We start from the raw sequence: 21889 nt of genomic DNA, 5'->3' as shown, positions 1-21889 counted from the left end.
ACCCAACGGCCAGGAGGGAATTCTACAGTCATGGGTGAGACTTTAACTCATTTTCCACTCACAGATTTGTGTTCTCATACTGGTTATTGGTCATAAAATGAGAACACATAAACGCTGTCTGGATTTGGCAAACACAATTTGACCTTATTAAAGAAGGTGTGTTTTAAAATATATATATATATATAATTACCGTGAAGTTAGCGTTCCCACAAGTGAAGGAACTAAAGACTTAAGAGACAAAGGCCACCATTTCTGGTTTGTTAAACAAAGATTTTCTTTTAATTCATTGCAACCACAAATGAGTACACACAATACCGAATTAATTAGTCTGTGTGGAAGGACATATAACTGGGATGACATTGAAAATCATATTCTAATGGTGTCCTTTCAGCTATTAAAGTCATTTTAATGGGTTACGCGTCTCCTCTCAAATCCCTGTTTAATAAACACAAGCTGTAACGCCTCCGTCTGCTCCTGCTACACTGCTACATTCCTGCAGATGAATTTGGCATGCACTTGGTTTGACAGATACCATATTTAAGAGCGCTTGTAATTTTGTCCATGCATGTTCAAGTATTTAGATACAGTTATTATGCAGTTATTGTCAGGTGTTGGCAGTTCCCTTCAGGTTGACGTCAAGCGTTACTTCCTCAGGCCACGCTTGCTTCTGATGCCCTTCGATCTGAGCATAAGGAGGAAGTTGTCAGATTTCCATCATATCAGCCAGCACACAACCCGCCTAACCTGTAAAGCGCACTGAAGCCTGTATCTTCCCTCCCATGCTAATTGCATTTGTGTGTTGGAACCCTTTAATTTGAGCTGCGTGTCTCGCCGATCTTTTGATTCTCATGAACTTCAGACATTTTATTATTTCTTGTGATGCAAATTAGTCGCTCACGACGGCTGCATTTGACATTTAAATTATTTTAGGGAAATTCTTGTCGCAGAAAGGAAACTTCATACGTCATGAGACCACAAATGAGCCTTCTCCTAAAAGTCACTAACCATAATCCTCATAGTTCAGAATGTGGCCATTAGAAACAGCTGCAGACCGCAATCTCTTCCTTGTCTTTATGTATACATTTATTTTTTACAATCCGATCAGGTCAATGCTATGTCTGGTCCCAAGGCAGTTCATTCCTCTCCAGCAGTGCACTACAGAGAGCTGCTGCTGGCCTCAGATGCTCCGCTGAGAGCTTGTCATAGCTGTATGCTGTTGTAATGGGATTTGCTACCAAATAGCTGACCGCTATCTTTATCTGCTGTTGCTACCGGGGTACCTGATCCCTTGCAGCTTCACGATGAACACGTACATTTATACATTTTTAGAGGAAACTGGTTCATAATGGTTTGACATTATACAATTTCTGAACATGAATTAGGGTTTTATCTGAAAATAAAGTAAAATCAAGGAACTATTTCATAGGGATTCCTCTTTGAAATGATCAATTACATAATTATAGTAGAAATGGTTTGCGAAATCAATGTCATATTCTGCAGGAAAAACAATATAAGCTTGTTTAAGGTTTGTTCAGAGCCTGAACCCTGATTGTAGCCGACATCAGGAGGAAGGATCCACGTGATTTGGATTGCAGCAGGCTCTGGTCACTGTTTTATTGTGAGCTGCATCCACACAGATGATATCACATAGCAGTTATAAGATCTCGCAGCTGTTGTCCCTGCATTTAAACCCCATCTCTCCTTCAAGACGTGCGCATGCATGTTGTTCAGATACCCCGACGTGCCCTTTGTTGAAACACTTCTCGTATGTTTCTGTTTTCTCGGTCCTGTTTGACTACTCTGGAAACCTTATTCCTGCTGTCACTGCAGCTGACTCCAATGGCTGCAACTGATGCCGCTTCAAACAAACAAAGACTAGTGTAGCGAGAGAAGCTGAGGGGAAGTTGAAATAGGAGGAGGTGGAAACTTGATGAGGTCACAAGGTGAACGTTTACTTCAGGGCAGAATGATTGATTACTGATTATTGGTTACCTGAACGCTACTTGTCTTTAGGTTTTTGCATTTTGTATTTCTACCCGTCTTGATGAAAGATACTCTGTTTTAAAGATGTCAGATGCACCTATGTTGCGGTGGTGGAAGAAGTAGCCTACTCAGATATTTCACGAAATAAAAAGTAGCAATACCACAGTGCAGAAATACTCTGTTACAAGTGAGGCATCTACATTTTTACATGAGTAAAAGTAGGAAAAAGGTGTTAGCATCAAAGCATACTTGAAGTACAAAAAGTAAAACTACTACCACTACTTATGTGGAATGGCCCATTACAAATTAATGTTTACAGTATCACTGGATTATAATTGTTAATGCATGAATGTGTGGGTTTTGTTCTGGTAAATGTGGGGATAATTTATATGTATCTAATGAGATTAAATGTACTTATTTACTTGTCACTGAAAAGAGGGGATGGACTGCATTTTATACAGACGTGATATTTTGTCATACTCAAAGAAAATGCACTACTTTTTGCTTTCATACAGTAGATGTGTTAGAAGGCATTTAAAATCACAACATGTGCACTCTGGTGTGAGTATCCATAACACACTAGACTTACACTTTCTGGTGATCACTGACCCGGTTTCTCAGCACCGTGATCTGTGGAAATGATGTTAAAAGAATGTATCCAGCTTACTGAAGCCAAAATGTTGTGTTTTACCATTTCACAAAATGTTTTGCCATCAAAATGTGTCTGAAAAAAAGAGCATGAAGCCTGAAATGAACCTTCTGCTTGTTTAAATTAAAGCTCACTGGTGAGATAGCACCAGTTAGCGTTAGCTGAAGCTAAATCTATCAACGTTTTCCTGATCCCTTTAATTAAGAAAGTAATTTCTGATGATCTTAGATGTTAGTAACTCAGTTTGACATCCTAAATACTAAATACACAAGTTCAGTCGAACTGTTGCACCACATTTAGCTCACATATTCAAATAATTCAAATTAAAGATGAATTAATTGTACAAATTAATAGCTGAACTTCAAGTTGATCTATTCAATTCAATTCAGTTATCTGTTAAACTGTTTGGCTAGCTACCTAAAACTGAACTATTTTCTCCTCACTGTCTACGTAGGATTTAAATTAAACCTCTAACTCCTCACTGTATTTTTAGTCTACTACTTCTGACACGTGATTGTAGGCTGAATTACACTATAACAGATAACAGAGACACTGGTAGATTATTTACATATTGTGTTAAACACAACGTGAGTAAATGTTCCCACAAATCTATCTTCTATGTATATGTTGGCCTGCATCCCATAATTAAAACCGGTAGGGGACAAATGCTACACATGATGATGCGATACCATACCTCATACTTTTGCCTCGCCTGCTTATACTGATGTTCAAATTTCTCGGCCTCTAGCTGGCGAACCCGCTCCCACAGTTCTTTGGCTTTTTCCCTGTATCAGCACGGACAAGAAAGCCACCGATCGTGAAGCGTATTTGGGATAAAATGAGACATTTCTTTGCCACTGTGTTTTTATTTTACCTGAGTTGGTCCTCTTTCATGTGATCAACATCTAACTCTTTGCGTCGATCGCTGAGGATCTTCTTCTTCTTTTCTCTCTCCGTTTGTTTTTTGGCGCCCGGCTGTGTCTGCTGTTCAGGAAGAGGGCACATGAAGCGACGTGCACACATACACACACACACACACACACACACAGTATGCTTGTGAATTTTTTAGAGATAAAGAAAATCTTCACGTTGTATCCAATGAAACTGAAGTTGGACAGAATCAACTTCTTCCTCGCGCCTTCGTCGGCTTTCTTCTTCGCCTCTCCCTCTTCTCTTCTCGCTTTCTCTTCCTGATGGGAAACACGAGGGTGCCTTTAGTCACGTAGTTTACAGTGTTTGGATGAGGGACATTGTCTGAACTTGGTTGACTTGAATGTAAGAATGATTTATAGGTGGGATAGGCCTGGGGTATGGCAACCAAATGTCACTTTGACATATTTCATGTGGCAGGGTTTGAGGAAGATGATCTATCTGACAGTTCCAGTATGTCCTCAGGATGTTATCCGTCTTCGTATACGTACATTTACTCTGTTCTGCCGCTCTTTTTCTCTCTCTGCCCTGATCTTCATCTGATCTGCTCTCTCTGACCTGCGTGTCTCCTAAAGTTGGAAAGAAGATGCATTTTTACAGACCAAAACAAAATCACGTTGACTCAAAATGGACGAGTGAGATGTGAACATACAATGCGATCTGTGAGGTTGAGGAGCTCCTCTTCCTCCTTCTTACGCTTCTCAAAGTGAGAGTCGATCAGAGTGTGGAGCTCAGTCAGGTCCTTCTCCATTCTTTTTCGATGAATGTCCTAAAATTATAGAGCAAGTTGAATTCTGAATTTTTCCAATAATCTACCATAAAAAATAAATAGTTTGCAGGTGTAGCTTTGCTCGGTACTGAGATGAACTCACATCAAAGTCCACTTTCTCTCCATCTGGGATCTTAGGAGGCGCCAAGCCGGGCACAAAACCAGGCCTGCGGAGGAGAGAGAAATGGAAATATTGTTATGTTAATATGTCACTCACTTCAAATGATGTTGATATATGAATACGTAAAAACTCTGTTCTTACTTTGACCTGCGCTTTGCCTCGTCTGTGTACGCATGAAAAAGAAACAGCAATGTAAAATCTTTAGTTTATGAGGCGATGCTGACATGAAAAAACCCACAGAGCAATATTTTTCTATTGCACAACAAACAGCCTCTGTACTTCTTAAATGAAGCATCCATACCTGCATCATTGTCCTCTGAAGTCTCTGCTAAAAGATGAGAGGGCCGGAGCAAAGTCAAGCATTTCATACTGACATGTAGAGAATGATCAAGTCACAGGTGATTATCAGTGAGATATAAGAGTATGTCAAAATTTGTTTTACATTTCATGTGAAGAATTACTGCTGGTAAATAATATATGTTTCTTTATTACAATTATTATTTAAAGGCAAAATAATACACATAAATCACAAAAAAAAATCACAATTTAACCTCACCAAAATTAAGAAAGAGTAAGTGACAAAATAAAACTAATAAGATCCCATCAGTAATTCAAACCATTAGGGAACCAATATTTTACTTCATCAATGTTCCTTCTGGTTTAGAAGGTCGTAATACAACACAGTGTTAGTGTCATTGTTGATTGACACACGTTCCGCACAGTCCTGCTGCTCTCTAGTTTAAAGGAAGCTATCAATAATGAATGGAGTTGGAATGACAGCGACATAGCTGACCAGTGATGACGGACTTATCCAGAGAGGAATGCAGGTGTGTTTAGAGGACACGGCTTCAGATCGTCATCACAGATAAACTATATGTCGTCTTCACCTGAGTCTCCACCCAGTGACTATAACAGAGAGCACGTTGTCCTTAAGTCCACAGACGACACGGAGAAATGCAATCCTGACATGATTTTGGACTATTTAGGTGTTAATTGTACAACTGCACAACTCAAATTGGGAATTTAAGCACTAACTGGATTTTCAGCATATATACGAGTACATTAGTAGTACAGAGACATAGAATAACATTGTATTCCAAGGCTAATATATCATCACTGTCTAACCTCCTCGTAAATTGGAGTGTAGCTTAACTTTAAAATGCATTTAAAATGTATTTAAAATGTGTTTAAAATATGTTGTTTTCCTCAGCTGATGAACAGTTTTTGGAGACATATGGCTTTCCTTGGACAGCGACAGTATATTATTACTTTCATGAGTCTACATGGTTGACAACAGCGTGTTAAGAATAAAGTAATCTATTTACAGCTGGCATGCAAACAGATATTAGCATAAGCATTACTACCTTCTACCTCCTCCTCCTTCTCCTCCTCTAACTCCTCCACCCCTTCCACCTCCTCCTCCTCCTCCTCTGCTACCTCTTCCTCCTCCACCACCTCCTCCTCTTCTGTGCAAAGCAAGCATGTACAGTTAGCAAGCAAACAATGTGAACATCTCATACAGCATTCATTTCAAAATGATTTCTGTGTATTTTTGACAGTGCCTTCAATACCTGTATTTCAATTTACTGTAAGTGTTTACTGTACTTTTTGAATCGTTTTTGTATACTACGATTTATTTATTTATAATTTATTTCATAATTCAATCAGGGATGTTTTATCCAGCCATACAGGGACTACCCTGCCTTTGCCCAATGTCAGCTGGGATCGGCTCTCGACCCCCCACCCCATTAATTTTTTCATGAAGTCTGCAGATAGAGACTTTTCCAACCATTCTAACAATTTGGATATCACTGAAGAAGGGAAATGATTGCCACCAGCTTTCCCACAGTTGTATTTAGTGTTTGCACTATTTGCAAAGTAGTCAAAGTGCTGTGTTTTTTTGTTCTCGACATTGGGCCTCTGTGGGGAAAAGTGACACAGAGCCTTTAGACAGAGTCCTTTTCGGTAACTCAACCTTCTTCCCCTGCAAAGAAGGTAAGCCAAGCTGCATTTAGAGGTCCTCTAACAGGCATACAGAAATCAAAGTGGGTATTGTGCATGTGTCGCTGTCTTCCCCAAGGTCCCGTATTGAGAACATAAGCCGACCTACATTGCTCTCTAACAGCATCCCTACTCCTCGTAGAGGGGGGTGGGGTACAGTGGCCCACATGGACCGCCTCACAAAGGAGACAGAAATAGAGGCACAGCCCTTTGCCTCTTTGATGGCGACCTGTTGCGCCATTTGAATTGGAAGGGCAGATCCAATGGGATGTTGATACAAAGTGAACAGTCTCCCGCCTCAGATAGAGAGGACTGACTGAGAGGACAAAGGTCAATCTGGCGAAAGGGCTCAAGGACAGCAGCTGCTGCTACGGTGGCACCAACGCGCCAAAAATACAGTACGCTGTATGGTGAAGCCAGCAACTTAGCAGATGCAGTGTGATAAAGCAACGGTAAATGCAAGGCTCAAGTGTGTGAAGCAGGTAACAAAGTCGCAGAAAAAAATACAACCAGCCTCTTAAAGTGTTGATTTAGAAGCATCGATATTTCTGATATTTAGGCTAAACATGCAGCATAGAACCAATATTCATGCTTTTATTTTATTTTATTTTTCACGTGAAGCAGCTTTGTAGCATCCAGCCAGTCAGAATGAACAAGCAGCTGAAACTGCAGCCTATTCACTACACTCCAAATACAAACTGTGAAGACCCATCTCGAACCCACAAACTGACTTACGTTGTCCCCTAGAAGAAAAGAACAAAAATCACACAAAAAAAAAAAAATCTGTTACAATTAATTCCACCGGTGCTGGCATCACTTTGATGCCATCACTTTCTATTTTACACAAATGATCCATTTACTCACTCGTTAGAGGCATCTTCTGTGTCGGACATGTTTGAGGATGCAGCACCTGAAGTAAGTCCAAATTCAAAGGAGGATCGGGAGTGACACTGCACCAACAGCAACCTGGGGTGATATGATGAATGCTAAATTGAACCCAAGTCTCAATTTACTGGTTTAGATACTCAAAAGAAGAGCACACAGACTTACCCGGATAGTGCGATGTGCGCTTCAGAGTGGCCTCAATGGGGAATTGTACTGTACCCTCCTCTGTGGGCCATAAGCTTTTAAGCCCAGAAGTGGATCACATGGCGGCAAGATACCCATGTCTACAATGGGTGGGCACATACCTGCAAACAGATGGCAGATGGCATTAACTTGAATGGGAAAACAGGCATTCTCCATGGACTTGCATTGTCTATTTTTACTCGGCCAAACCTCGGCTGAACAGCGCAGGATTATTCCTCTCAAAGGGTTTCAGTAACTCAAGACTGGCAGACAACAGGAAGGTTAGAAATAATCCTTGTAAACCGCCTCTTGTGTGCAGCAAATACAGAGGGGTAGCTCAAGCTTCTCTGTTTTACAAGCAAAAAAACGTGTTATTGAATCATGATGATTCAAATATTTATGACACAACAGCGTCATAAAACCGCAATAAGTTGTTCCTTAAACTATGTGTTGTGCAACCATATCAATGAGCATTATTCCCACAGCAGGTTGCCAGGGAAAAGAGTGAAAAAAGACTCACTCCCTTCTCCTGCACCTCTCCTTTATTCTCTGCCCTCACATGCAATAACGTGCCATCAACAACACCCTTTACAGCCATGCCAAGTCTTTTGATACTCCCAATGTTTGCTGTTTAATATTGTCTCTGACCCCACAAGCAGGATTATGACTCATCATACGTCTCTGGTGAGCCAACATGTCACTGATTGAATGGAGTTTCCCCTCCACCTCAAATCTGGCTTCGGGTACAGATTGTTTGATGCCCTTTTGAAGCCTTCGGTGGTTAAGTTCAAGTCCCAAGTCGAGTCTCAAATCTCGTAGAAGCAAGTCCAAAGCTAAATCTCAAGTCCTTCGGGGCGAATGAAAGCCAAGTCACATCAGTCAAGTCTTCAGAAACCAAAAGAATCCGGTATTTGTCATGTAAAATAGTATTACAAGTATTTATACATTTTCCATCTAAAGCACTGTTAAATAGTGTTTTTACATCACTAAATATTTTAGGTGTTTAGATATTCACTTTTTGAGAATGAATCATGTGAGCAAGATTAACTCAAGCATGGATGGATTATTGTACGGGCCTATTGGGCACAGGCCCAGGGGCCCAAAGTGTCAGGCCTCCCTGACCTTCACCTACAAAATGCCATTTAAAGAGACACTTACCAACGAAGAAGAGACTCAACATGACTACAAAGAAACGTAAAAGCTACCAAGAGAATCAGAATGACAATGAAAAAGGGCAAAACTACTTTTATGTATTAGGTACAAGACAGCTGAGTCCACATGAAATAATGTGTGCTGATCTGTTGCTATATTGTCAGCAATGCATTGCTCTGCACTGGACATATACAATGCATTGCCAACTCCCTCACAGGGGTGGGGCGAGCTCTCAAATGATTTGACACTAAATTGTGACACCACCAAGGGAAGCACCAGTTTACAGAAACATTAAGAAATGCTTAATTATTATTATACATGTGTGTGTCTGTTAGAGTTTGTTTAATGTGTGCTTTTGATTCAATGGTTCAAAGTAGTCTCCTACTTTGATGCAACATGTACATGACGTGATTTCGTAAGTACTAGTTATGTTGGATATAATGTCTGTTATTAGGACCATTTACATTCTACAGATTTGTTTCAAGCTCTAAACTTTTGCTTTGTTCTTTGCTATATAAACAGAGGAAGTCATTCAGATTTTGCAATATAAGATAAACACATTAATGCCGATACTTATCTCTTTTATATGATTCAAAGTCAGCGGTGTGTTAAATATAGATTTCTGTGTTGCCTCTGGTGGAATCAAATAGACTCAACTGATCTATTTTCTGTTTTGACATGTTTGTAATGTAAGACTGATTCACTCAAAAATAGACCACAGATAAGTCATTCATGAGCAGAAAAGGCCTTTGACAGGAATAAGTAATGCAGATATTCTGATTTACACACGTATATGTGTTCAATCCCTTAATACAACACGGTGAAGAAAGAAGTATGCGTTTGAATGTTTACATTTGGTGTTGCTTTATCCATTTGAGTGGAGTGCAACAAAATCAAAAGTGTTCAGTCAATCGCAGTATTAAACCTCAACAACTTTTCTTTGATTCAATAAAGCTTTCTCTTCCTGACTATATTGTTGCCAACCCCACCCATCTGGCACCGGAGTCAACTAAAGCAAACAGTAGAAAGCACTTAGAGCTGATGCTTGTAAACCCTGAGAAGACAGCAGCCCTGGCATTGAATACAAGCACAAACAAGAGGCACTGTCTGCATTAGGATCTGTTATTAATATAATCGTTGCAATAAACTGTGAATTTAGTGAGACACAAACAACACTGTGATCCAGTTTGTAACCCAAGTCAGAAAACTGATTATGAACTGATGCCGCCACCTTGTGGTGGAAACATTGTCCTGCACTTTCTCATTTATCTGTACATCACCTTCTTTAAATCCATAACAAATTCACAAGAATTAAAAGAAATACAAATAAGAATTATCAATTGAGATAGTGGCCTTCTGTAGAAAACCAAAACCCACCTCAAATATTACAGCTTTGAGCTTAAATAAATACCTGAATAAAAAATTATAGATTATATCTGAAATAATTAGTTGAATCAAAGGCTAGATTAAGTAAGTAATTGTCAACTAACAGTTTTTTTTTATTATCTATAGTGTTTTTATTTGCTATTGACAGCTTCTAAAATGTGAGGTTTATTTGATTTATATTGACTATATTAATAACACAAGCCCTTTGATGACTTCACTTAGAGATCTGGGAAAATGTTTTTTTGTTTTTGTTTTGTTTTATGGATTGATTAATTGAGAAAACAGTCTGCAGATTAAGACATATTATACTTAGTAACAATGTCTTTGTGCATCTTGGAAATATTGTATCATATAAGGAAGTTTTTGTTTGTTTTCATCAATCATTCATATAAACATGCATATATACATGCAAGGTTGTACCCAGGAATTAAAATAATGACAATGATGATATCCAATTCATCCCAACCTAGTTTAATTTTGATATTCCACCAAATAAAAAAGAAATTAAAAAAATAAGGAATACTTTAATTGACCTGTTCAGTTGTGGGTTTCTTTGTACATTTTGCACTTATTTTAGAGGCCCAGGTGTCCCGCTACGCACGTGACGCACACTCTACTCGTCGGTGCTTACATCAAACGCACCCCTCACAGTGAAGCGGGCCATTTAAACTGTTGACGCCCTCGCGCGCCCCGCTGGCCAATTAGCGTTTCAAGACGACGCTAACGGTCCAGTCACGTGTCTCACGTTGCTCCTGGACAGATTTGTGGAGGTAATAACGACGTTATGCGTTATGTGTGGACTCCCCGCTGCTGCAGCCGGCCAAAAGACCCTTCTCATCTGCCACAAAGTGAGCTTCAAGCCGGAGCTTCCCGGCCCGCGGTCCTCGGTTGCAGACAAGTCTCTCTTCACGTCACTGCGGTACGTCACCAGGTAGGTCGTGTATAAAGCGCTCGTGCCTGTGAGTCAATTATTTGTACTGGCTGAGCTTTCGGTTTGGTAGCCTGTGTGTGCATTTTGAGTTTTCCTGCTGTTTGGAGAATTATTGCCTCAGTTGCTGCTGTTATGACTTTTTATTTTGATGCTCAGCAGCTTTCAGAGTTGTCTGACTTGTATTACATTTAGAATGTAAACTGTACATTTCATCACAACATCACAACAGCTGTTTGATGTGTATGAATGCAAAGTTTTTGATTTTCAAAGAACGAAATTCAACCAAATAGACCGACCAGTAAGCTAATGCATATGAGATAGGCAGAGTGACACAACAAATAATTAATCTACCAATATATAACGTTAAGTGACAAAACAAATTATGGAAATAGATTATTTCATTTAATCCTCTTTTATACCACATTTTCTTCTTCACTACAGCTTCCTTATTATGGCACATCTATGACCCTATAATGATATGTTTATTTCAGTGATAATGAAACGAAACACACAGACAATTTGTGAACATTTATTGAATATAACAATCCCCCCCCCCCACAAATCTCTGTGACCTAGTAAAGTGCATCAGAGTTTACATGAATTGTATCGTTCGTGTTGCATTCTGCGCTCTTCGGTGTACAGGCGATGGTAACGACAGACGTTTACTGGGTTTGGCCTGCGTCGAACATCTTCTTGCGGCCCTCCATCCCTGACATGGCCTCCACGTTCTTCCTCCAGTCGCTCACCTCCGCCGTCTTCTCCTGCACAGAGAGCAACACAGAGACGTTTGTAAAGGCCTCTTCCAGGTTGTTCTGCACAGTTGCATGCGCAACACTTCTATGAAATAGAATACACGCCATGAAACAAACACCCTCTTAAATGTGACGCTTGGACCCTTTGCGCCAGTGGTTTTAATTTGGTTTTGGCGAGCCGAGGAGGCCTGTATATCAGTTTCACACTCTGGCTGACAATCAGCCAAAGGCTTAAAGTGCAAAATGTGCAACATAAATCTCTCGCCATGGGGAACGCCTCTGTCAAAGCTCGTGAGCTGTGTGTCGTTGAATGAATCACGATTGTGTCTTTTTGTCCGAAAGCGTCTCCATGGCTTTGTTTTTTCCCGAACCCACCTTTTCTGTGTCCTCCTTCTTGACCGATTTGAGATTAGCTCGCAGGTCCAGAGAGACCTTGTGTTTGGAGCCCAGAAGGGAGCGCAGGATGGCATCAGCAGAGACCCGCACCCTTCTCAGGCTGGGTCTCTTAAACTTCCCCCGCAGGTCCAAGACCTTGATGTTCAGGTCTTTGATCTGCGGAGAGAGGAGGAGAGGAAGTACATCTAGGTCATATACTGCAGACGGTAACATCAATACATCAACCGTCCCATTGTAGAATCAGCTGATGTAATCACAAACCGTGTTGGTAAATAAATGACTTGTTTCACTACGCCAGCTTGCTGTTGCAGCTTCGATAAATGCGTCTATACTATCTTTTGTATATTACCAAAGCTGTTCATTGTTGTCTTTTTGTTGACTGGCGTTCGGTTACCTCTCGGCTGTTGTGCGAGACTTTGGCTTCGATATCGTACCGCTCCTCGTCCACCACGTCTATTTTGGCATGCAGCTCTTCGCATAGCATCTAAAAAAGAGAATAAGAAAAGGTGGATGTTAACTGTATCTCCTCCCGAGTGTAAAAACATCATGACTTTAGACTTTTAGTTTGAAAATGTCAACGACTCTGCGGTCAGCGTGATCTTCTACCTGCAGCTCGTCTAAGGACATGCCACTGATCTGTACAGGAGGAGATTTATCGTCCAGGTACTTTTCCTTCTGGTCCTCTTTTTCTTCCCACTCCTGCTCCAGCTCCTCCTGGGCCCTGGCCACCATCATGCTCTGAAATACCACACTCAAAGTCAATGTCACTGTTGGACGGCGCAGTCTGCAAATTGGACCGAGGACTCACCTTCAGCATGAGCTTCCGAGAGGCTGAGATTTTAGATTTTCTCTGCAAAAATGTATATGTTTTTGAAAATTGATTGCAGCAACAATCTTATTATGTGCGCCTGTTAAATTATTCAATTCCTTAGTGAGTAGTGTCTTGTGAAGTCTTACCTCCGGTCTGTGGGAAGAAAATAAAGAGAGGACACAGAAATGTAGCATTAGCATTCAATTGCAGATTGCAAAACACCTTTAAGGATCTAATCAGATAGTTAGTCATATGTTATGATATGCTAACAATATCTCGACATGATAATTTATCGCCTTTCAATGGAATCTTATCGGGATGAAATCTTGATACCCAATTACCTTGTCTAATTAGATATACAAATAACACTAACTCAAATGTGTGTTATATACTGTGTATATATATATATATATATATATATATATATATATGTGTGTGTGTGTGTGTGTGTGTGTGTGTGTGTGTGTGTGTGTGTGTGTATATCTCGTTATCAAGATATGAAATAACCTATATTGGGATATATATGGTGGCCCTAGTTTCTATAGATAAATCCTATTTGCTGTATGAAACTGACACTCTGATTTGGAAATGGAAATAATAACAGAAACACAATCCACTTACGCTTTCTCAGGCATCTTGGCTATTTCAATTCCCCCTGGAAGACAAAAATAAAACCTTTTGCCTCTGAAGTCAACATTGGGGTCCACTTGGGTCGAGCGCCCCAGTGGGTCTTAACTGTGGTTTCTAGTGTAGCTGCATTCCACCACACAGTCGCCCGTATAGTGTTACAACAATGCAAATATACCGTGTTCCTGGAGACACATTGATCTTTTAAAGCTGTCGTTGAATGTTAGTTTTTACTCTGTGGCTTTTATTATTCTTTAAAAATGATTTGTAAATTATACATTACATTGCTAAATTGTCTTACTTTTAGGAAGGCCTGCTGGATAAGATCATGCAGTCGCCTCCGAGTGCTGATAGCACGGGGCGGCATTAGCTATTCCAGTTAGATAACATCTCCTGCTTTCCCACTGGATAAACAAGGATCCCCCAATCCTCAGAACATGCTCAGCTACACTTTTTTTTAACTATTAATAAATAATGCAAAGCAAAAAATAAAAGTTCACGCTCTACAACGATGTTAATGTGTCAACCATTTGAAAATGTGTTTGACTGTAACTACCAATTACTTACATTATTGATTAATTGTTTGCTCTAAAAGATTGTTTTGTCACATCAATGTTTCATGACCTAAATATATTCACTCTACTCTCACATAAGACAATGAAAAGCATCATATCCTCACAATTTAAATGCTGGAATAATGAAATGTTTGGCTTTTCATTGATTTTATTTTCTGTCGATCTTCTCAACGATTACGCAACTTATCCTTTTAGCTTTAGATTTGTATATATCGTTTATACGTTGTTATCTTTCCCTTTTCATATCTCTAGATTTATTGAAGGCGATGCTGCAAATCAATAACGCTGACCGATTGTTGAATACGATATCTTGATTTGTCGGATATTCACTGGAACAGCGAAAAACAGACATTACTGTCTGGTATTTTATCCATTAACAGTTTATTTTTCAGTAATCTTTTAGAATATAATATATTATAATCAATACTGGAAAATTAAAGTACATACAGTATGCTGCAAACAGAAGATTGTATCCATATTGCCCGCTCAGTGTTCTGTGATTAAGTGATTTGTGATCATGTGATTTATTAAATCCAATAAATATTAATTTGGAGAGTCCTTATACTTGTAGAAATGCAATTTATGTTTCAACCTTTTTTTATTTGATAGAAACTGAAACAATTAGTTGATTATTCAATGAGTTATTCAACAGTAAATTAATTCATTTTTTAAGTAAAAAGGGCGCTAAAGAAATGCTGCTTCCAGCCTGTGAAATGTGAATATTTGCTGGTTTTCCGTGTTTTCTGATAGTAAACTAGAATCTTTGGGTTTTGTACCGTGGATGAGACGAAACAAGACGAGACATTTTAGGACGTCACCACAGACTCTGGAAACGTGTTACGAGCATGATCTTTCTATTCCATGTAATTCTGTAAACCAAATGATTGACCGAGCCATGATGAAAATAATTTAGTTGCAGCCCTTCACGGAAGATTGGTCAAGCACTTGCTCCGATTATTTCCTATTCCTTGATCCAAAATGACCAATTTCTTGTAAAATATCTATGTAATCCAATTGATCAATTCCAGAGTAAATTCAGTTCTCAGATCAAAGTGGAGCACAGACTCACGACCTTACCTTTCTGTGTTGATGCTGTGGATGCAGACGGACACAAAGCGATGGAGGGAAGAGCGCATATTTATCTCCTGCTCCCCTTTGTCCCTCCTCTTTATCACAATGAGATTTAAATAGACACACACACACACACACACACACACACACACACACACACACACACACAGAAGGGGGGTGGTCTCAGGTTAACAGTGGTTGTGATGCTCGTGTTGTGTTGGCAGATCAATGCCCTCTGCTTCCTTTATAATAATGTGTGTGAACATTTCTACACGGCAGGACGGGAGAAACTACTTCCCCTTCAGCAGACTTCAGACAGTTGTTAATCTGTTTTTCCTCTTTTACATTTATAAGCTATTCAGAGCTCGAGGTAGGATCTCTACTCTTGTACACCAGCTTTCCTGATCCTAACAGACGCCAGACAAGTTGTATTATTATTTATTTTTTACCCCATATTAAAGCAAACTTGAAGCAGCCACAGCCAAACAGCTTGTCTTGTTTCTGCAGATGATTATCTGAGATTTTCTTTGGCTACTGAGAGTGATGTTGGAGACGTGCCCTGTCCCGCCTGAGACTGCAGGGCCCCGCCGGTCTGATTAGGATAATAGCTGCAGACGATGCTAAGCCGAGGTTTTAAGGCAGGAATGCAGTTTCCAGTACACATTTAGCTACGGCCAACAACTAAACATAGACAAATTGCAGCACCATGTGATGCTGCCACTCTCATACTGTATGTGTGCACGCTTTGTATTCGGAGTTTGTGTGTGCAGAATGTAAACACACACGACTGTGTGTTGTCTCTGTGATCACACGTGTAAGCGCTCAGCTCATTCATGCAAGGACTGGTTGTCCTTGCATGAATCCACAAAACCCCGTGCGTCTGGTTTGTGTTTGTGTTAGAGATGTAATTGACCCTTCGCTAAGTCCCGCCCTCCAACACAGACCCGCCAATCACAGCGTAGCATCGGCTAGCTCTTAGCAAGGTCTGACGACTCTGCTGCATACACTGTCAATCATTCATATGGTCTTCATTTTCAGGCTGTTTTTGTTGTGGAGAGAGTCATCTTTAAATGTCATGTATGAGTGATACTCGCTCCCCGGTAGAAGTTGGAAGGAAATCACCTTTAAACCCGCTATCCAATACATATTTTCACCATTTCAAAACTTTTTGCATTCAAAACTTTAACACTTATTTTAAAGTGTGTTTTACTCGCTGCTAGTGAAGACAGAACAGCTTCACGGCGTAGATTCTTACTGGAGGGATGAACACACTTCCAAAATATCTTCCTTCATTCGGCGTTATGATGATATTGATGATGGTGATGGTGGTGGAGAGTCCAATCAAACGTTCCTCTCAAACCAGTCTGACTTTTCTGTGGAAACATCCAAACTGTTGTGGTCCTCATTTACCCAGTTTTCCCCTCTAATTAGTAACCTGTCTGCGTACACAGCATACTCCGTAAATGACGGTATTATGAACAACAGTCTTTCCACGCTGCTGCTCTTTACTCTGAACACATGCTTCACATATGTGGAAACATATGTGTGGCTGCTGCATTGTCTCCTGCTTGCAGTGGAGCAGCGGGCCCTTCAGTGGGATAGCTGGCGAGCTGCCGGCCTCCTGAGACACAGTGACTGTGACCTGCTGGGCCTCCAGCCCTGCTATGTATTACAGGTTCATATTTAGAGGGAGGCCACTTGCATTGTTTACAATCCCATCAAGGATGTGACTGTATTCTTTTTTTCTATATCTTTTGGGGAGAGTTAGATTGTTAAATTTGACAGGGCTGTTCTTTTGGTATCGCTGAGTCAGGACATTAAAGTCCCTGATGCTGATTTGATTCATGGCACTGAGATCCAGGCTGTTGGCTCGTGGCAGCTGATTATAATTCCTCAGTATATATGGCAGGAGGATTAACAAAGTGATGCGGGTTTGCTGGACCGTCTCTAGGAAACTGAACACCGACTCATATTCAGATGCCAACGGATTACATTGTACTTTTACAGGACAATAATTTTGAAATGCTGTGAAGCATAATGTTATACAAGTCTTTTTTACATTGTTATTGTAAATGTTCATTTTCCATGCGTTGTGTTTTTTTCTGTCATTTTCATTTAATATTCTTTTTTTACTTGAACACACTGTAAAAAGAGTCATGCATTCCAAATGTTACTTAAAAGTAAAAAAGTATATTCAAAAGTACTCATTCATGCAGAATGGCCCATTTCAAATAACATATTTACTGAAGGCCTATATCATCGGATTATAATTAAGGATGTATTAATGTGTTCATCACACAGCTGTTAAAGGTGGAGTTTATTTTAAATGCTCACATACAATACCCAGCAAGCCCGCACGTGGGAAAAAGTACAAATATTTTTGGTTCATTAAGAAACTGTGGCGGGCCAAAATAGACTTTGGCGGGCTGCCAGAGTCCAGCCATTGATTATTCACTTAGTGTGAGATCAGATCTCTCTACTGCCCCCTGGTGGGTAAAGGACTGAAGAGAATTAAACAACATGTCCACAGTATTTTCATACCTGCAGCAGGACATTTAAAGCATATATATATATATATATATATATATATATATATATATATATATATATATATATATATATATATATATATATGCTTTAAATGTCCTGCTGCAGGTATGAAAATATATATATGGGCACGTATTATGAATGTAAACAAAGGACAGCTCTGGAACAGATCCCCGTCTTGCAGTCGACGTGACTCACACACACAAACAAACAAACAAACAAACAAACAAACAAACAGCTGCCCGGCGCTCTGGCCGGTGTGCCAACTCCTCGGAGCGGGCAGAGACGGGGCTGAGCACTGCGACTCCGTTGTTCACCACAACCGCTGGCATTTTGCTCTTGTTTGATGATGATCAGAATGAATGACAAGCACACCCCCAACACCACATAAAGCAAGGCGATGATTTCATCAGACCACAGCCGTAAAAAGAACAATGACATTTGTGTCGAGCGTGCCTGCCCAACTTTGCACCATGGGGAATGAGAAGAAAATGCCATTGTTTGTTTGTTTTTTCCGTTGACTGATATTTATTTTGTGTCTCTGCAATAAAGAGCGTCTGAAGACACTATGTACAACATTTGACATGTGAGGCGGAAAAAGGAAAGCTTTATCTTGTAGTGTGACTGAAGCATGATGTGAGCCTGGTGTTTTCGTCTTGAAACATGTTGATCTTATTTTGTCCCCGCTGAGACAGCGACTGATTCGGATGTTACTCAAACTCAACATTTTCCCAACTTAATTCTGTTATTACAGAGGAAGGGTATCTTTGTATTGTAGCCAGGTTAATTTGTTTTATTTTTAAACACACACAATGTGCACATCCAAACACAGTTAGAATTTAGTGCGTTTTGGAATATTTAGCACATCTTGTTTTTATAAGCAGTCCAAAAACCCAGGACGTCATAATCCAGAATCAAATGCAACATGAAAAGCAAAATCTACTCGGTGAACTCATACAAAAAGCCGTGAGTTGTGAGCCTCTTTCATGCTTTCTTTGCCTTTTTTTAGCTGGAGTGAACGGGCGGAGTAAAGTAGGCGGGATATCGACTGAAGACTCCTGGAAGCGATGATATCAGAGCGATGTCCGTCCCAAGTGGGCCGAGGCTTCTAGGCTTCACTGGGAGTGAGCCAGAGCTCCGGCACCCTGACCGAAGCCAAACCCTTTGGGGCCGAAGTTCTTCGCGTAGCAGCCTGTGAATGAAATTACAAAGACTGAGAAACGCTGTGCATAAAACACTGGCGGACAAACAACTGGTTTATTATACCTCAATGTGCAGAGTCACAAGCCAGTTCGACACAAGTCATACAAGTCATGATCAAATGTGAATACATATATACTAAATGGCAAAAGGCCAGAGAGGCTGCCTCTCTCTTGAGTCAATTAGAGAAACCTTTTCTTCTGTGCTGCAGGTTGAAGTTCATCCAGATGTGACAGGTAGAGGTTTAACTTCACCAGTGGCATCCAACATACCACTTATAAAACAACGACATGCACTCTAATTTTTGATTAAGCCTGAAGGGACATCTTCAAATTGCTTTTTCCCCTTATCAACAGCTGGAAAATGTCAAATTTTCTGTACTTTTTCTACAGTTGGACCAAGAGCTTGTAGATAACACTTTCTGCCACACACACACGGACCTTTGCAGAAGATCTCCCCGTCTCGGTCAGCGACGGTCGTGGACTCGAGTCCTTTGCCACACTTGGCGCAGCGAAAGCAGCCTTTATGCCAGGACTGATGAGACAGAGAGAGACAGAGAGTTGGTTCAAACTCAAACGTACACAAAGCACTGACAAATCCCCCACTTAAACATAGTTAACAGTGTAGGTAAAAGTTTCTTACATTGCCTCCGGCGACAACCTTCTCGGCTGCGTACACAGTTTTCCCGCATCGAGGACACACATCGGAGCCCCCTGATTTCTGGGCGAACTTCGAGGCGTTGGGGTTGTTCGTAGGGCGATGAGGAGCTTGCCTGTCGAGTAAAAAACAGAGCTCTAAAGAGGGAAGGAAAGATGGGAACAGAACAGCTGGACGAACAGCTTGATTGAACCTATAAAGAGCTACTCACACATGTGGATCCTTTTTTATTTTACATCCCTCTCCTGAAACTTGAATGGAAGTCGTTTTGTTTGCGCAGACTTTTCTTCTCAAACCTTGTCATTCTATCATTTGCATGTACAGTATTTATCTTTATACTGATCTCAATGGTTTAAATAAAAGGAGGAAGTGATGTTTTTCTCACACTTCAGGCTTGATTCCAAGTCCCTCTCCGGTGTCCATACTCAGAGTGCCGGCTCCGCCTCCGAAGCCGTAGCCTTTTGGCCCGTATTTCTTGCCGTAGCACGATTTGCAGTAGATCTCATCCACATGGACGGCCACTGTTGTGCTGTCTAAGTTCTTCTTGCAGACCACTTACAACAAAAAAAAGGGGGAAAAACACCAAAACAATCAGAAATCCAAATCAAACCATTATTTATTTACTCTCACAAGCATCCAACAGCAAACTAAACTCTCTTTTTCCCCCCAGACATTTAGCCGTGACATCACCTCAAACTATGCGTGACAAACCCCAGTCTGTGCTGGAGGAGGAGGAGTACGAGCACCTTCCTCAGCCAAATAAGGAAGACCAAACCTTTTGTCACATGTTCCCACTGGATCCAAATAAGGACTGAGATGTCTGAGCGAAACCCTGCAGATGCTCACTCTCCTACCCGGGTGCCAAATACTCTGCATTCCATCACGGCACTTCTTGTGATTTACGAATTGTTTACGTGCCGGGAGTCTGCTGACAAATAAAGCAGATTACCTGAGAACTCCAGTACTTACTGCACAGAAAACAGGATTTATGCCAGCTCTTCCCCTCGCATTGCATTTCCTCGGCGAAGAAGACGGTTTTCTGGCAGCAGCCGCACTTGTTTCCTCCCCCAAAAGGCATTCTGTAAGCTTGCAGTAGAACATATTTCATTCACTGTGTATATTGTATATACCGCCTCTGTTCCGGAGCACAGATCAGTGTTGCTCAGCAGACGGAGGCCGTCCGCAACACTTCAGGCTACATGAAACAATACCTATAAAAGGAGAGGTGTTTGCTCCACGCTGCTTTTTCTTTCCTTCGTCTGGTTTCAGCGGACTGAAGGACCGTTCATCCACGATTGTAAAATGCAAAGTGTGCCTACTGGCGTTGATTAGATAGCACCAAACGGTATTAACCACACACCAGTGTCAGCTCGGAGTTTCTTTATGGCAATGTCTGTGCGTATTGAAGGTCGTCATCCTCCCTGAAAGTCAGCAATCTACTCGATCGCTCTGGATAAACAGGAAATACCCTGCATTTTATTTTGTAATCAAGCATGTTTAACAATCGTGACCTCAGACAACCCAAGGCGCTGCGATACAGATGTCTGAGTACAGCTACTCAAACCAATGTTTGAGAAAATAATGAATAAAAACACAGTTTGGGGATCATTTCATAGGACGGTGAAGCTTTTTCTGCACTGGCACCTTTTTCAAGGTTGTTTCTGATCTGATGCTTATCCTGATGTTTGAAGCATGAATAGTTTTAAGACGATAAGAGGACATTTTAAAGTTAGAGATTGTATTTGTATGCAAACTAGCAACACTTTAAAGAGATTTGAATAGAACACACTTTCTCTACATCTGAATTCTAACATTTATTCCATTTTATTTTTGATTTCACCAATTTGATCTCAGTAAAAAAAACAAAAAAACGTGTCACTCTACTATTAAATCCTACATTTTACATGTTGAGGTATTTGACAATGTTTTCTCTATTCTCAGAAGGTAAACACACCTACCTGTAGTGAGGTGAAAGGCGGATCCCCTCCAGTTGTTTAGTGGTTTAAGGAATGACTGAGCTGAGAACAGACACTGGTCGGATGAGGAGAGGCAGAGGGAGGCTGAGAGGACAGCAGGCTGAACTGAGGGAGGAGTCAGGACACGGGGAGGGAGAGAGAGAGATGCAGGGAGGTAGGGAGGAAAAGGAGGAGGAAGATAGTGAGAGTTGTTATTGATGGATAGGGAGGGTGGGAGTCTGAAAGGGAAAGATAGTCGCCATCTCCACTTCACAGAGAGAACTTCCTGCTGAAAACCGTCAATTAAA

At 40.7% G+C, this 21889-nt stretch overlaps 3 protein-coding genes across 3 annotated transcripts; all 3 read right to left on the bottom strand.

The window, feature by feature from the left end:
• Positions 1 to 264: 264 nt before the first annotated feature.
• Positions 265 to 4808, bottom strand: tnnt2b (troponin T type 2b (cardiac)). The gene is made up of 10 exons (XM_079218034.1): positions 4754 to 4808; positions 4594 to 4615; positions 4435 to 4498; positions 4215 to 4331; positions 4054 to 4131; positions 3721 to 3822; positions 3507 to 3616; positions 3327 to 3417; positions 2573 to 2613; positions 265 to 682 (listed from the first exon to the last, which is right to left on the bottom strand). Exons 4-10 carry the CDS (start codon positions 4311 to 4313, stop codon positions 643 to 645), a joined length of 561 nt encoding a protein of 186 aa, XP_079074160.1. The 5' UTR covers positions 4314 to 4331; positions 4435 to 4498; positions 4594 to 4615; positions 4754 to 4808; the 3' UTR covers positions 265 to 642.
• A 6697-nt stretch (positions 4809 to 11505) lies between these two features.
• On the bottom strand, positions 11506 to 12984 carry LOC306736257 (troponin I, slow skeletal muscle-like). The gene is made up of 5 exons (XM_079217873.1): positions 12947 to 12984; positions 12745 to 12876; positions 12533 to 12622; positions 12118 to 12294; positions 11506 to 11751 (listed from the first exon to the last, which is right to left on the bottom strand). The coding sequence occupies exons 1-5, from the start codon at positions 12953 to 12955 to the stop codon at positions 11653 to 11655; spliced, it is 507 nt and encodes a 168-aa protein (XP_079073999.1). The 5' UTR covers positions 12956 to 12984; the 3' UTR covers positions 11506 to 11652.
• A 5310-nt stretch (positions 12985 to 18294) lies between these two features.
• csrp1b (cysteine and glycine-rich protein 1b) lies at positions 18295 to 21639 on the bottom strand. The gene is made up of 6 exons (XM_079218583.1): positions 21585 to 21639; positions 20596 to 20712; positions 20012 to 20180; positions 19612 to 19741; positions 19410 to 19503; positions 18295 to 18961 (listed from the first exon to the last, which is right to left on the bottom strand). The coding sequence occupies exons 2-6, from the start codon at positions 20702 to 20704 to the stop codon at positions 18885 to 18887; spliced, it is 579 nt and encodes a 192-aa protein (XP_079074709.1). The 5' UTR covers positions 20705 to 20712; positions 21585 to 21639; the 3' UTR covers positions 18295 to 18884.
• Positions 21640 to 21889: the final 250 nt, after the last annotated feature.

The sequence above is a fragment of the Taurulus bubalis genome, assembly GCF_910589615.1.
Source record: "Taurulus bubalis genome assembly, chromosome: 5".
Lineage (NCBI taxonomy): Eukaryota > Metazoa > Chordata > Actinopteri > Perciformes > Cottidae > Taurulus > Taurulus bubalis.
The sequence above is the reverse complement of the archived record's forward strand: the minus strand, read 5'-3'. Positions and strand labels throughout refer to the sequence as shown.

What these genes read in the sequence shown, in the direction of transcription:
- tnnt2b (XM_079218034.1), bottom strand. Translation starts at nt 4,313, where the DNA reads ATGGAGAAGGACCTGACTGAGCTCCACACTCTGATCGACTCTCACTTT. An exon ending in AGCGGCAGAACAGAGTAAAT is followed by an intron (nt 3,823 to 4,053) that starts GTACGTATACGA and finishes GTTTCCCATCAG; the next exon opens with GAAGAGAAAGCGAGAAGAGA. An exon ending in TCAGTTTCATTGGATACAAC is followed by an intron (nt 3,617 to 3,720) that starts GTGAAGATTTTC and finishes CTTCCTGAACAG; the next exon opens with CAGACACAGCCGGGCGCCAA.
- LOC306736257 (XM_079217873.1), bottom strand. An exon ending in TGTCCTTAGACGAGCTGCAG is followed by an intron (nt 12,623 to 12,744) that starts GTAGAAGATCAC and finishes TCTCTTTTTTAG; the next exon opens with ATGCTATGCGAAGAGCTGCA. An exon ending in AGAAGGAGGACACAGAAAAG is followed by an intron (nt 11,752 to 12,117) that starts GTGGGTTCGGGA and finishes CTCTCTGTGCAG; the next exon opens with GAGAAGACGGCGGAGGTGAG.
- csrp1b (XM_079218583.1), bottom strand. Translation starts at nt 20,704, where the DNA reads ATGCCTTTTGGGGGAGGAAACAAGTGCGGCTGCTGCCAGAAAACCGTC. An exon ending in AGGTTGTCGCCGGAGGCAAT is followed by an intron (nt 19,504 to 19,611) that starts GTAAGAAACTTT and finishes CTGTCTCATCAG; the next exon opens with TCCTGGCATAAAGGCTGCTT. An exon ending in CGGGGAGATCTTCTGCAAAG is followed by an intron (nt 18,962 to 19,409) that starts GTCCGTGTGTGT and finishes TTTCATTCACAG; the next exon opens with GCTGCTACGCGAAGAACTTC.